Source organism: Lipophrys pholis, assembly GCF_963383615.2.
Source record: "Lipophrys pholis genome assembly, chromosome: 11".
Taxonomy (NCBI): Eukaryota; Metazoa; Chordata; class Actinopteri; order Blenniiformes; family Blenniidae; genus Lipophrys; species Lipophrys pholis.
In genome coordinates this window covers 12,489,873-12,504,446 of record NC_137631.1, presented here as the reverse complement: position 1 = coordinate 12,504,446, position 14,574 = coordinate 12,489,873, and the positions used below count along the sequence as shown (strand labels likewise).

Below are 14,574 nucleotides of genomic sequence, written 5' to 3'. Positions count from 1 at the left end.
TTTTTTGTTTAAAACAAAACATCTCTCTTACACCCTTCGAAAGCATCGGCCAGATACCCCACTGTTATCCCAGTGTTTCCACTCACGGCATAACACAAGTGAACGACCTCCACTGACATAGTGAATTACACCTGAATTATCAAATTGGCTCTTACGCTGAGCCGTGCGCCTCTCTGTGTGGAGCAGCAATTTGTCACAGCCACACACCGGCTTAGGCCGGGCTTCTGGGGCAGAGAAAACCCCCCAACAGAGGCAAGGGTGGTGCTGAGGTTAATGTTGACTTGGCTCTCCTGCAGCGCCTTCACCAAATATCAGCGACAGAGCTGCACTCTTGCATCTGATGACTCCAAAGAAGGTGGAAAACGGGTTTACAAGGCCTGTGGGAGGACACAGTGGCTGGTAATTAGACAGCACAAAAATCCTCAGCCTCCACAAGCCCCTCAGGCAGTGAATGGGAGCTAAAGTAAACTAAACTTGACTGTGAAATTGCATTAAATGTCTGCGTTTAATAGAAAGTGAAAAACAGACAAAACCCATTTTTTTTGCATTTCGGAGCGTTTTCATCCCTCTTCATACTTCCTTTACTTTTTTTTGCACCAGTCCTGCTCCCAATACTTTTCTTTTTTCTTCCGCTACACCACACTGCGTCTCCTCTGGAGCCGCCTCCGTCACAGGAAACTAACAGAAACACGATGTGCAGGACTGTGGTTTGAACATGTTTCTGTTTCTGTTTTCCGCAGATGCTTTCTCGCCCAGACTGGGACCACAAGAGAGGCTCCCGAGGATCACAGGTTAGCACTCCTCCCGAGAACGAGGGAAGAGCCACGAGTCAACAGGGTTGTGCAAGTTACTGAAAATTAGTGCTTGTTTACATTTACTAGTTAGTTTCTAATCACATTTCAGAAGTGGCTTTAAGTCCCTCAATTAGGATGAGCACATAGCTCTATTGACTTGGAAACATTATTTTTTTATTTAATATTGAAGATATATTGAGAAAAAATAAGAAGCCATAATGTGATGAGACAGGTCTGTCGTCTTGAAGTTACATCTTTATTGTGTTGCAGGAAAATATGAGTGTAACAGCTACAATGTGCCCGTAAATGATGAGACGAGTGGACGTTCTCAGCAGTTACTAGCTAAAAATGATCAATATTATAAGAGCCAAACTCGGCACTGTCACCTAATGGACATAAAGGGACATTACAAAAAGTGACTGCATCCGTTTTCCAAACAGAAAAAGCAGCATCCGGGCAGTTCACACAAACCGACACAAACTACCAAGCTAAGATGATATTTTGCAGTTACAACACTGATTATTAGAAGAAACAAAACGCATCCAGAACTATGAGCAGGACAAGAGAGGCAGCAGCTCCACGGCTATTCTTTTGCACCACAAAACTAACATGCAACAATCTCACAAAAACATCTGAGTTAATAACTTCATATTGTAATCAAATATCAGAGGATTGCTGTCAGAAGTGTTGGCATTACAGTTTTGATCGATTGTTTATTTTGTTGTCGTTAACTTCATCTCACTTCATGACAAAATATCTGCCGCTATATACAGTTCTTATTTACACATAAAATAATATGGTACAGTTTATACATGAAATACCAAAAGTAGTATCTTTTTTTGAGAAGCAACATGTTTTTTATCTTTATATTATACAGCGTTATAATACATGTCAATATTGTGCTATAAATAGATTTATATTACTCTTCACAAAAACTACTTAAAGTATTAGCTAATTTAAGAAAGATAATTGACTTTAAATTTAAAAAAAAACCACATTCATTTAAATTGTCGAATGCAGCCATTCAATTCAGTTTAAGTATTTTAAATGTCTCGGGGGGGGGGGGGGGGGGGGGGGGGGGGAGCATGTATAAAAGTACTTATACAACAATTTCACTACGGTAATCAAATATACCTGTCAGGCACAAACTTTAAAAAAAGATATTGTCTCCTAAAAGGATAATCAATAGCTTGGATATTTAATGAAATTGTGGGCCTACTCCACAGCAACCTATGATTTCAAAAGTAGATGACGTAAAATGTCCCTAAGTATGAGAAGTATTACGTACTTGAGAAGATACAAAATACAGGTCCCCAAAAGTACTACTTGACTACAGAGATGTATGTGGCTGTGCATGTTATTCTCCATACTGAGAGATACTGCAATAATGAATACCACCTGACAAGAAGACATACACGGGAAGCTGTCACTCGCCTACACACACCTTAGAAACGACGCAAGCAGCAAAACTGTTACCACTGACGGGCCTGTTCACCCACTCACTTTAGTTGTGGCTAAACAGCATGTCCGGAGGTGTCATTTCCTCCTGGAGTCTGCACTGTACTGTTTGTTTAAAGGACATGGGCATGCGAAGGGGTCCTGCACATACCACTGAAACCCTGAGAACGAATGCTTGAAAGTCTGCACACAGATGACAGCGTGTAGAGGTCAGACACAATGACACATCTTTTAGATTACTTTTCCCTTCTTCTCAGGAGGCGTGTGCGTGTGTGTGTGTGTGAGTGTGTGTGTGTGTGCGATAAGTGATGCATAGAACTGCTGCAGAGCCACAGGGAAGACGTCAGGAGTACATGAAGAACAAACAATGGCCTTGGCATCAGCACAGCCGCATACAGTATTGGTGTGTTCTGTACTTTGTGTCCTCGTATCAGGAGGATATCCTTTGCAGAATGAATAGATGCTGTGTCTGTGACAGTGTATGCTTGGGTAGCAATAAATGCAGCTATGGTCAGGGGGTATTAGGGGATTTTTCATAAGTAGAGAGAAAAATTGCAGAGCAGAGAATTGGGCTTGAAAACAAATTACACCCTGTATAATTTCCCTGAGATGCCCAGGCTCAGTGTAGTGGGTTCCTCCTCCCAAAATCAGCCTCCACGGGATTATGCTACTGCCTTCACAATGAGGAGACCCTCAAATAGCATGTTACCCTTTTGAAATACTGTCCAAGGCTCATATCACTTTGTTATGTGGGGTTAGTAGGCAAGCACATATTTTTTGATTGATGCATTTCCTAAGCTGCAGCTTAGACTAAGTGGTCAGCGCAGTCCGCATTTTTTAGTTTTTTGGACTGGTGCTGCGCATTCATCAGTGGAATCCCGTAATAGTCCAAAGACTTGACAAGATGTGTAAGAAGTCGAAGCTTGTGTTGGCATATCCCCCGCCGACTCGTGGCCATTTTCCCTTGGCTCTGCTGCTTTGGTCCAGGCTGCTGGTCGGAGGAGCTGGTCGCACTTCACTTTGTCATAGCACCTCATAGCATGTGTAAATCACTCAGAAAGACCAGAGCACTTGGTTGATCTCCGCTGTGTTGGAGTCGCCAACATGCACACATTAGCGGGCTCATTTTCCAAACCACAACTTTTTTTTTTTTCTTTTTTTTTTCCCTTTTCCCATCTAAAAAACTAGCAGTGGATGTTTTAGCTTCGGAACTAACGTTGAAGTTATGTATGGAAAGAGCTATTTAAATATTTGTATTCAACTTGGAAACACATTGGTTTTGGAATATTACCCGGGGACAATTTTGGAGAAAACAGTGTTTGTAAGGCTGGATTTTTGTGACTGTTATTGTAAACTACAGAGAGGTCTGGAGCAGCGGTCTGTGAGGCAGACAAACCGTGACATTGCAGTCGTGTTGAAGATTCCTCAAAATCACTGCGAGCGCTTTAAACACTGATCATTACTTGCGAAAATGCAAGTTTGGGAGTTGAATATGGTCTCTGAACATTTAATTCTTTTTGTGGTTGCTCCCATCATAACAGTCTCAATTGGAGTATTTTCTCATTTATTCGTAGCAAGACTAAAGTAGAGGCTGAGGAAGAACATCAACATTTGACTGTGCTCGGTCTGGGGAATGATTCAATTTGCCAAACATAATGCAACACAGAGGAATTACCCGTTTTCGAGCTACTGCTTTCTGTGATGTGCGCCTGAGCTCTCTCCATTTTTCTGAGAGACTTTTTAAACTTGGTTTTGTTTGAACTGTTTGACTGTTTGTTTTTTCCTTGCAAATTCCTCAAACATGTATGACTGTGCCCGCTGCAGTGCCGATGATAGATATATGTTTTTAACCACTTGTATGTCGTGGTAAATCATCACTCACTCGTCACCCCCCAGAGTAAGCCGTGCGATTTACCCCATGCATCTCTTTTGTTTACTCCTCCTGCCTGCTTTTCTCACTTCTGCCTCCCCCAGCCCCGTCTGCCTCTCTTGTTTTTCGATATCTCAGTCGGCTCCCTCGTTTGGAATCAAACGCGCTTGAATATGTGGAAGGAAATAAAATTTGGAGATGGTGGCATGTTTGGGATCATTTGGTTCGACCTTTCCCAGTAGATCTTTAATGAGGTAGTTATTTCTTTCTGTTTTGTTTTGAAGTCGCTCTACATCCCCCCCCAACAACCCTCCTTTTTTTTAATAAAATATATAATAGCGTGTAATTGTATCCTGGCTGCAGATGAGGGCCCGGCCAAACACCGCTTCAGTCTGATGGAGGGTTTGGGGGGGGGGTTGAGGTTTAGCCGGGAAGTGGGAAGTCAGCGCTGCTAGTTTTTGGCAGTAGGAGCTGAGACAAGGGGCTGGGAGGGTCTCGGTGGAGTTTTATGTTACCCTTCTGCTATGATTCACACCGTATCACTCCTCTGTTATTCCAAGTCGACTGGGTCACCATGTCTTCAGCTTCCCTTCAATTAATCCATCTGGACAGACGTAATTACGAACATTTTCACTGGCACTAACTCTAAAATAGAAAAATTGCCCGGTAATGATTTTTTTTTCGGACAAAAAGTGAAGTAGATTTTTTCTTATCTATTTCCCCCAGCTCCTTGCTCAGCACATTCTCACACTTCTGTTGTGTGTTTGTGGGAGGTTAATTTCAAAATAAGCAGGGCGATGTGTGTGTCTGCCTCTTGTGAAGAGCCAGAGTTGCTTACATTATTGAAAAGTGTTTACTGGGAGAATCAAATAGCTTTCTCTCTCCAGCAGGCCCCAGAGGCATTTATCCAGTCCCTCCAGCTCTCCTCTGGGATGCATTATATTCTCACCGTTGCACAATTTCAGAGGCCCACATATCACTGACGTTTTACTAGAAGACTGCATGTTTAGATGAGGGACCCGGGGGGTTTAAAGTGCACATAGTGGACTGTCTCAAAAATTACAAATATGTGACCTCGCTGCCTGTGCGTCCCATTAATAATTGTCATTAGACAGAAGGATTAGCAATTGTTTGCTGCACAGGATGTATTTGGACTCTCCTCTGCCGAGTATTGCAGGAACACCAACGATCATATTTTCCATTGCAACATCAGATGGGTTTGTTTTGTTCTGTTCCATCATGTGAGCGATATAAACTTTGTTGACAGTTTATGTCTACTCAATTCAAAAAATCTTGATACATGTATACACACATTTGAAGGATCTGTTGGTATTATTTCATGGATGGGTGTTGCGCTGTCTGTAAGTAGTTCAAGTCCTTTTGGTGCACCATTCTACTTCAATAATTGTTTGTAGATTTTATTTGTTGTATTTTTGGGCAATATATATATTTTTTCCAACTCAAAGCTGCATATAAAGCTGAGTGAGGCGTTCAGTCCAGAGGATCTGCGTGCACAAGCAGCTTCTCACTCCTCAGCAATGATTACTGATTTGTTTTCACTGGCGCTCACTTTTGTTTATGTGAGCTGCTGTGCAGGCGTTAATCTATGGCACGTCTATTGATGTACTCGTCCAAGCCGTGTTCACGCAGGCAATTAAGACCATTGATCATGCACACTCGTGTTATTCATGCTAATATGTCATAACAGAGCATTCACGCATGGCTTAGCATATGACTTTGCTTGTGCAGGAATCATAAAAGCTGTTTATTGACGCTGATGGTCACTTTTACCTAATGTAGCGTGTCGGCACAACCTGGAGCTTTGTGACCAGATCTGATACAGATTAGTGGTAATTACTTTTGGCTGGAGGAGCTGGCACAGGGGTAGAGCTGCAGCAGTGGTTCTATCAAGAAGTGATTAAAACAAATCAAACCTTTAATTAAATCTCACAACCTGTAGAGAGCTGAGGTTGGTCCACATCAAATACAACGTCGAGGATAGCACAATGTTACTTCATTTAGTGCTGGTAATAAGTTACAGAGTAATATATTAATGGAACCCGCACATTACTCTTCTAATAGATGAAATCAGGTGGAAACCTGCTCTCTCCCAGCACATGTCCTACACTTCTCTCTGTAGCGATGCCAACTGGCTGTTTTGCATCTGGACATTTGAATCCCATTGATAACAATGACCCTGTCCTTTCATTGGATGTTACCTTGATTGCCTAAAGCTTTTCTTTTTGGGTGTCGTTGGTCTTAGATTGTCAGTTCTGTGATGAATTGACTACTTGATGTTTGTATTAACCTAACAGCTTGTGCAGGACACCGTGGTCATGTGACACAAGAATATCCCGATGACAATACAACTTTAAACAAACTATTTGATGCTTAATTTATCCCCAAGATTTCTCAATTTACTGTATTTTTTGTGACTATGCTTCTTTTATAGACAAAGCCATATAATATTCATTTATACAATCTGGGGTATTCAAATTGGAGTCTGATGTATCAGAAACTGGCTGTAACTACTTTTCAGCAGCACTGGGCCTTACAACTTCTTTGTCATTAATCAAGAGTTATTCAAGTTATTCAACAGTAAACAATGTCTTTAATGACAGAATAAATAAATGGCTGTAACATTTGAATAAGTCAGCTGTAGATTTGGACGAAAGCCAGAATCTGGTGCTTTCACTGTTTGTGCCAAACCAACCCAGGAGAAATGAGTAATGCATCATTTTTGTCATCTTGCTTTTCCCAAAAAGACAAATTTCCCAAAAAAGGTCAGACCCCTGCTTTGACACCGTCTCACTTTTGTGGAGTCAGGAAAATAGTCGACAATCATTCTCGGCGTCCAAATGTGTTATTTTAATCCAGAATTTGTAATATTACATTATCTCCGCCTTTCCAAGTCAAACATCAATAGAGTGAATTCAATAGAGTGCCGAGCAGCTTGTTTCATGTGTATAAAAGTGAATATTTTAAAGGCTATTTTGCCTCAGCCTTGTGCTCTTCCAGATGTTTTCTTGACTGATGGTTATGTTTACATTGTATCTAATACAAAAAAAAAAAAATCATTAATCTCTTATAAACAATGAAATGATGGATCATTTTTAAAGTAAGAAAGCTGCTGTTTTAATAAACCAACTCCATTGTCTTTTTCTCGAAAGTAGTTACTGTCAAACTTCCTCCTCACAACTCTCTGAGGTACTGATGAATTCTGAAGGATGTATTTTTACAACAAATCCCCTACAGACAAGAGTTTCAGCCAGTGGCAGACACAGTTGTTGAGAGTTGTTACAGTGTGCGTGTTGCTCTGAAAGTTGTGCAAGTCAGCAGTAAAAAGCGATTATATATGCTCACTGTAGAGGACAAAGAAAATAAGCATGTGTGTAGGGTGGACCTGTGCATTTTATGGCCCGTGGGCCTCATGCAATTATTAATCAAAGGTAGCAACTCTAGTTCCATAGTCTGGGTCGTTACTGGGTTGGTAACGCTCAATATTATTAAACAAAACAAACATAATAAACAAACATAACAAACAAAAATAATGCTAGAATGGGTGCTTGATGGGAACAGTACCCGCTCTGAAAGGTTGATATATATGTTTTCATCGCAGAAATACTGTAAGTTAAATTCAAAACAAAAGGTTTACTGTCCAAAGTAGGAACGTCCACCTGAAAGTTGCAGTTAAATATCATGATTTTTTTTTTCCCCCCCTCCCAAGGGACTTTCAGTGCTTTTTCCCGGACAGGGTTCACACTGTGGTGCTCCATTCCCTCAGAAAGTGAAGCGGGCGGCTGCAGAGGTGGCTGATGAATGACACTAATCATCTAACCTGACAGGAAATGCTTATATAACCTAGTGAGATTATGCAACACACTCACAGTTTGATCCCTTTCAGGATGTCCATTGATGATTTTTTATTTTTTTTTTTAAGTTTAAAGTTGCAGATTGTTGAAAGATTAGGAACATCAGGACGTATCTTCCAGCCAAAACTTTTTTAGGGATACATAATAGCTCCAGCCAGAGATGGCCAGAACTTCACGTTCTTTATCTCTTCCTGCAGTCAAACTGAAGTTTTAACTCCTTGTCTTGCAAACATTGAGCAGAGCGGTTAGGAAGGACGGGTTTTTTTTTTTAAACAAAAACGGTTTGTGTATCGTAGCAGGCAAGTATACTCAATTTTTCAAAGACAGAATAGTACAAATCAAGTGAAAGAAAGACACCAGATTCCTGCTGCGTCTTAAAGATCATGTCCCAAATGCATCCGGTGTACCTGGAGTCTTTCACTGCAATTGATTTTTCATGTCAGTATCCGAGCATTACATTTCTTCTTGTCTGCCCACATTTAGTCCCGAAACATTTATCATTTCCTTCCCCTCACAGGGCCACTCAGGTTCATTTCAGCACAACTTTAACACAATAGTACTCATCCTCCTCACAAAGAGTTTTTATCTATGTCCACATGTGTGCTATGTCCATTCCCAAAAAAACATAGAAAAAAGTTGAGCATTTCAGTTGGCTGAACTTTGAATTCATTTATTTTTTCACTCGATTCTAATTTGTGCTTACTTGCACTTTCATGTTACAGTATATCAACTTGAAAGGCTTCCTCATGTCAACTTACAGCGATTTGCACTAACTTATAAATTTGTGTTGTATGGGCTTAAATACATCACAGCTTAAGTGGATAAAGGCTAATATTGATAATTGCCGGACTTCTTTCATGAGTGCCGTTGACCCATGCTAAAGTGAACAGTCAGCAGAGTAAATGATACCAAGTCAGAGAGACGCTCTCTCGCTGTTTTGAACACATGATCACCTTAACACTAATTGCATAATAATAAACATTTAATAGCCATCCACCATCAGAAGTAATACTGTTACATAACATGTTGTGTAAGATACCGCCTTTGTTTGTGTTTCAGAATCACCATACATGTGTGTAGAATTTTAAATACAAAGGCTTTCACTTTAAAGGTTTTCAGTGTGAAAATCTAATGTTAGAACTAGTTGCTTAATTGCAACATACTGTTTGTTTGTGAGTTAACACATGTCTGGAGATTCTTTTGTGTTGCTCTGTTGCCAGATTTACTGAGTGTTGTCATCAAATGTGCAATTAAACATGTGGAGGAACTGCCCAACACAAGGGGAACACGTACCCTTTTGTTGAATTTTTGCAGACCAATGGGGGAAAAAAAAAATATAAATACCCTGACTTATCTGATAAGATTCAAGACAAATAAAATGCAAAACCTACGCTGTTCCCACAAGTGGCTGTGAATGAAAGGTGTTCACACATGTGTTGTTCAGGTCAACCGCTCGCTACTTAGCCAGTGTAAACACAATAATTCTGGGTGCCTGGCAGCGGGTGTCAAAGTGAATGGGACATTGGGGAGGAAAAATCTGATAACATTCTTTGGAGGAAAAAGGAACTCTCAGGCTTATTAGATAAATTAGCTGGCAGCCAGGACTGACCTGTGTTTAGTTGTGGTTGTTCGAGTCCTGGAGGCACAGCAATTAAGAGCGGGTTGTGAACTTTTCACTCTACCACGTGAAAACAAGGCAGGCTCACACCGCGCCGTGGTCTTCAAAGTCACAAGGCAGACAGTCAGAAACAGATGATGGCTGTTGGCCATCTGAGGGGTCAGGAGAGAGGAAGTCAAAGGTCAGATACTAGCTGAGAAACAGCTAATGAATCCATTCATTAAGCATCAAGTAATACAACAGCTGCACCGAAGCCGCTTCAGCCTAATGTTGTTGTTCAGATGTTTAACAGGCCGCTCGTACGTCAACGTCCACTACTGTGAAGTACCACTCTCTGCTCCTCCTGATGTTTGTGCTTTCTCTAAGCTAGAAGGAGCCATATAAGGTATAAAATAAAGCCTTTGGTGTGTGAGTAAATGTAAGGCTGTGTCCTTGCAAATGCATAGGCCAGTGTGATAGCACGACTGTATAACACTCCACTGAAAATCTCAATCGCACATTATGGTTAGAAAATCTCAATTATAGTGGAGCAGTCGCTCTTTTATTTTTGGTTGTTGTCTGAGTGTATCTCATTTTTGGTACATGCAAAAGTGCCTTTTTAAAACATGATGGTTTCCATGTTTATTGTATTAATGTAACATTGTTTCTGTTAAGCTTGGATATAGCCTTTTCTGTATTATTATATAACATCTCAATTTTGGGATGTATTAGAATTCCTTACACGTTAAAACCATTACTTTATTAACATATTTAAAGGACAAGAGAGACTTTTAAGGGAGCTTAATTGTAGTTCAGTTTTGCTATTCATCTAACTTAGAGTTGCAGGGTGCATAATCCGATCCAAGCAGGCATCAGAATTCAAACCACACACATCGACACATCTATAGGCAATGTAGCGACACCAAATTAACAATACACATTTCATTTACTGTCAGTGCTTTAAGTGGCAAAAAATGAAGTGCTGGTACTCCCCTTAGTGACATGCATGTCAGTTTCTCATACAAATATGGGACAAAAAAATGAAATTCAGTGGCGTGCACAGACATTTTTGGCGGCGGGTGCTCAGTGTAAAATAAGGGCACCGTGTGCAGCTTATGGATCCACCGGCTGCCTTATTATAGTAGTGTGATAAAAAAAAACAAAAAAAACAACAGGAATGTGGTGTAGTTTGCTGAAAACAATTTGATTGGATTTTTTAGCAAATGTTCTGCCTGTACAGTAATATAAAGTGCGTGATTTAAGTGTGGAATTGAGAAAAATGTTGATGTCGATGATCACGTCAATATGGGCCAAATATGCAGTGAAAACTATTTTAAAAAGATGAGCATAAGCTGCTCCCACCAACTTTTAAAAGAAAATATACATTTGTACATATACAGTGTAGGCCACACAGGTGTCCACATTGTAACAGGGCATGAATTTCACTCTAGGATTGCGTTTTTTGGGTTTTTCTTTAAAGAAAAAACGAGTTTTGAACATGGCTTCCACGGTGGGGCGACAGACGGGAGGGAAAGAGAGGGAGAGGGAGAGAGGGCCAGTGAATTACTGCAAAAATACACAAACACTGTGGGTTTTAATCTCTGTTCATAAAGTATTTGCTTATTGTGATGCTGAGGAGAGGAGATTTTCCTCTGAGGAGGACAATTGGTGAGCCACGAAGTGCAGCCATGAAGCGCAGCAGGGCGGAGTTACATGATGCACCTGAACGCATCACCCATGTATTATTGGCATGAAGCTTGTTTACTTGTAAAAATCCACAAATTAGCCTCATTGTTTAAGCCGCTGGGTTCAAAGCATTCGAAAAAAGAAGCGGCTTGTAGTTCAGAAATTATGGAAAGTTTTGGTACGTGCCACACACTAGAAAAAAGTCCAGGTACGCTGAGGGGTAGAATTTAAAACTTAAAGCACTGCTTATTGTACATTGGAGACCACATTATTAAAAAACACCCATTCCTGCTCAAGAGAACATATGTACCAACTTCCTACAGAAAGGCCTCCGAGTGCAGACATAAACCTAGAAACTTCACACTTGTTCTCCATCTGAATTGTATAATTTTTCATTATATATACATTTGCAGTGAGCAGCAGGCGCAAATGTCACTACCAGGCTTAGCTGTACTTGCATAGCCTTGCTGGAAGTTTTTAGTTTACCTATAAACTGCAGACAGCAGAATTAATATATTGACAAGTAATGTGCTGTCTGTCATCTGCCGCAAGGTGTGGTTGGTGGTTCTGCAGAATTCTGCAGAATTATTCAGAATAAAACACTTACATCCTTTTCATTCTTAGTTTCTTTTAACGGCACACAACACTAACCGATCTGAAATTTGACCACACAACGCCGGGCTGTTGCTCTCTGGGTATTACTGCTGACATACTAATAGGAACCATTGTTCATGTGAGATGACGGATGAGTGAAACATTAAGTGAAAGGAAATCTAATATGCTTCTCGATTACTCACATCCCATGTGGATCTTTACATTGTTTGGTGTTCATATCAAACCGGGTCATATGAATGAGGTTAAATACATTTGAAAGGAAATCCTTTCGGGAGAACGCTCCGGCTTCAAACTGCTGCCAAGACTCAGTTTCGGGCAAGTTTGGATGAGTTCAGCACAGAGTTCATGATAATGTCATTCAGACTGAGCAGCAGCAACAATGCAATAAGGCTGGTGTCAAATTACAAACACTCAATGATGGCAGGGTCAGTATATAGTAAGGAGTGAGGTGTTAAGTAGGGCTTAAATAGAGCCGCTGCAAAATCATTTGTACAGGATGAATACATTTCTAATAGTACAAAATAATGAAAAGCGAGTTCTGTCTTTCTCAAGAATTTCAATAAAATCCTGAAAATTCCCATTGTAGGCTTTGTTTAGGTAGTGTTTGTAACTACTGAGTAAATATTCAGAGTTTATTGCTCTCATAGAGAGGATAAAGCTGTTGTAACCTAAAAATATCGTCCACTTCTGCATAGTTTGACTTCCACTTCTGTAGGATAAACACAAGTGATGCCAATGTCACAGTTAATCACATTATGTTGTCACAATGGAGCCGCTGACATACTTTACGCACCTGCTCTTCACGCCTGCCACCAAGAAGCTGCGCTCAGCCGCTATCAGACCGAGCCATTAATTAGCATCAACTCACATTAGTTTATATCCCGCTTCTCTCTCTCCTTGTCATCCCAACAGTCGTCAGGCACCACTGTCATGGTGGACATAGCCGTGATGGGAGAAGCGCACGGACTGATCACGGACCTGCTGGCTGACCCCTCCCTGCCCCCCAACACCTGCACGTCGCTGCGTGCCGTCAGCAACCTGCTCACCACCCAGCTTACCTTCCAGCCGCTGCACCGGCCCCGTCCGGCCCCCCTGCTTACCCCCAGTGATGCCTACACCTGCTCTGACTCTGAGGAGGGACCTGAGAAGGGCGAGAAGACATCCATCCACAAGGTAGAGAAAGAAGTCTCCTGATTTGTACTATTATATGACACTAAGATGTTTCATCCATTTATCTTCTATACCAACAGGAGGAAACCAAAGTAGCTGCTGCACATGCACAGTGGGAACATGCAAACTCCACACAGAAAGTCCCCCAAGCGCAGACTCAAACTGGGGGATATTCAAGCTGTGCCTTGAGAGTGCTAATCCCCACTGTGCAGCCCAAAAGTGAAACAGAGAACAATTTTATTTGGAAATGTAGTACACCTTGTTAAGGCCAAATGATTTATAAGCCACGTGGCACTCCCTACATATGTTAATCTTTTCTCCTGTGTTTCAACTAATGAGGGCTTCCTGCTCTCAGAGCTTTTAGCATCAAATGAAGGAGTGTATTTTCATAGAGTTGAGTGAAGAAAAATAGAGCGCGTCTACCGCTCTGAGCACTGTTCTCCCTTTCATAGCCACAGCTGTGTCAACATGACAGATGTGCAGGGCCAAGCTGTGTGTGTGTGTGTGTGTGTGTGTGTGTGTGTGTGTGTGTGTGTGTGTGTGTGTGTGTGTGTGTGTGTGTGTGTGTGTGTGTGTGTGTGTGTGTGTGTGTGTGTGTGTGTGTGTGTGTGGCTTGTGGAAGAGGAGGGGCAACATGAAGGTGAACGCTTTTCTCTAAAGGTAACCAAGAGGGACGAGTACGTGTCACATGAGCTGTTACCCCACATCACGATCTCACATACAGTTAGGTTCCTGAACAAAACATCCATTCTGAATGCTCACGTGTGCTTGATGGATTTCGTGTCATTTTGGCCAACTGCATGTCTGACAGGTGTATTTTTATATGACGTAAATGTTGTGAAAGCAGTGATGCCAAGCTGTACCTGTGGAGTGGTTAGCGAAGCTGCTTTCATTAAGACTTTACTCCCAGGAGAGTAAAGCCGCGCTCTCTCCACCGTCCAGCAGAAAGGCAGGAGGAGTGAAGGTGCCTCGTGGAGGAGAGGGATATCTGCCTCTCTTTTGTGCCTGCTGGCTGGTTTGATGTCCGTCATGGTGCAGATTGATGACTTTTCATGCACTTTTTCTCATGCAGTTTCAGTCCACCACAGGGCATGTCCATCAAAACAGCCGGTACATTCTTGTGCTGTACAAAGATCAAAAACCACAAATGTCATTTTTCATTTAAACAGATAGAAATCCATTTAGAAGACTGATTTAACTTCGACATTAGCAGACATGAGCTTTTCACCATGTGATGATGGCCTGATTTTGCCTTGCAACTGACAGAGGTACTGAAAGCATGTGTGTGTGTGTGTGTGTGTGTGTGTGTGTGTGTGTGTGTGTGTGTGTGTGTGTGTGTGTGTGTGTGTGTGTGTGTGTGTGTGTGTGTGTGTGTGTGTGTGTGTGTGTGTGTGTGTGTGTGTGTGTGTGTGTGTTCTGTGCTGCGTGTTCCTGTTTGTTGTTTGTGTCTGCAGGGCTTTCATTAAAGAGTGGAAGTATAAAGCTGCGGAATCATGTCACAGCGCCATTATT

The 14,574-nt window shown here is 41.5% G+C and overlaps 1 protein-coding gene across 1 annotated transcript in view; it reads left to right on the top strand.

Moving 5' to 3' along the window:
• Nucleotides 1–14,574, top strand: part of LOC308116532 (cGMP-inhibited 3',5'-cyclic phosphodiesterase 3A-like) — a gene marked incomplete at both ends in the record, with an annotated part of 83,217 nt that overhangs the window by 41,804 nt on the left and 26,839 nt on the right. The window contains 2 exons of the mRNA XM_080474783.1: nt 741–791; nt 12,805–13,065. Of these exons, the coding sequence (XP_080330909.1) occupies nt 741–791; nt 12,805–13,065 (312 nt within the window). The remainder of the gene's footprint in view (nt 1–740; nt 792–12,804; nt 13,066–14,574) is intronic.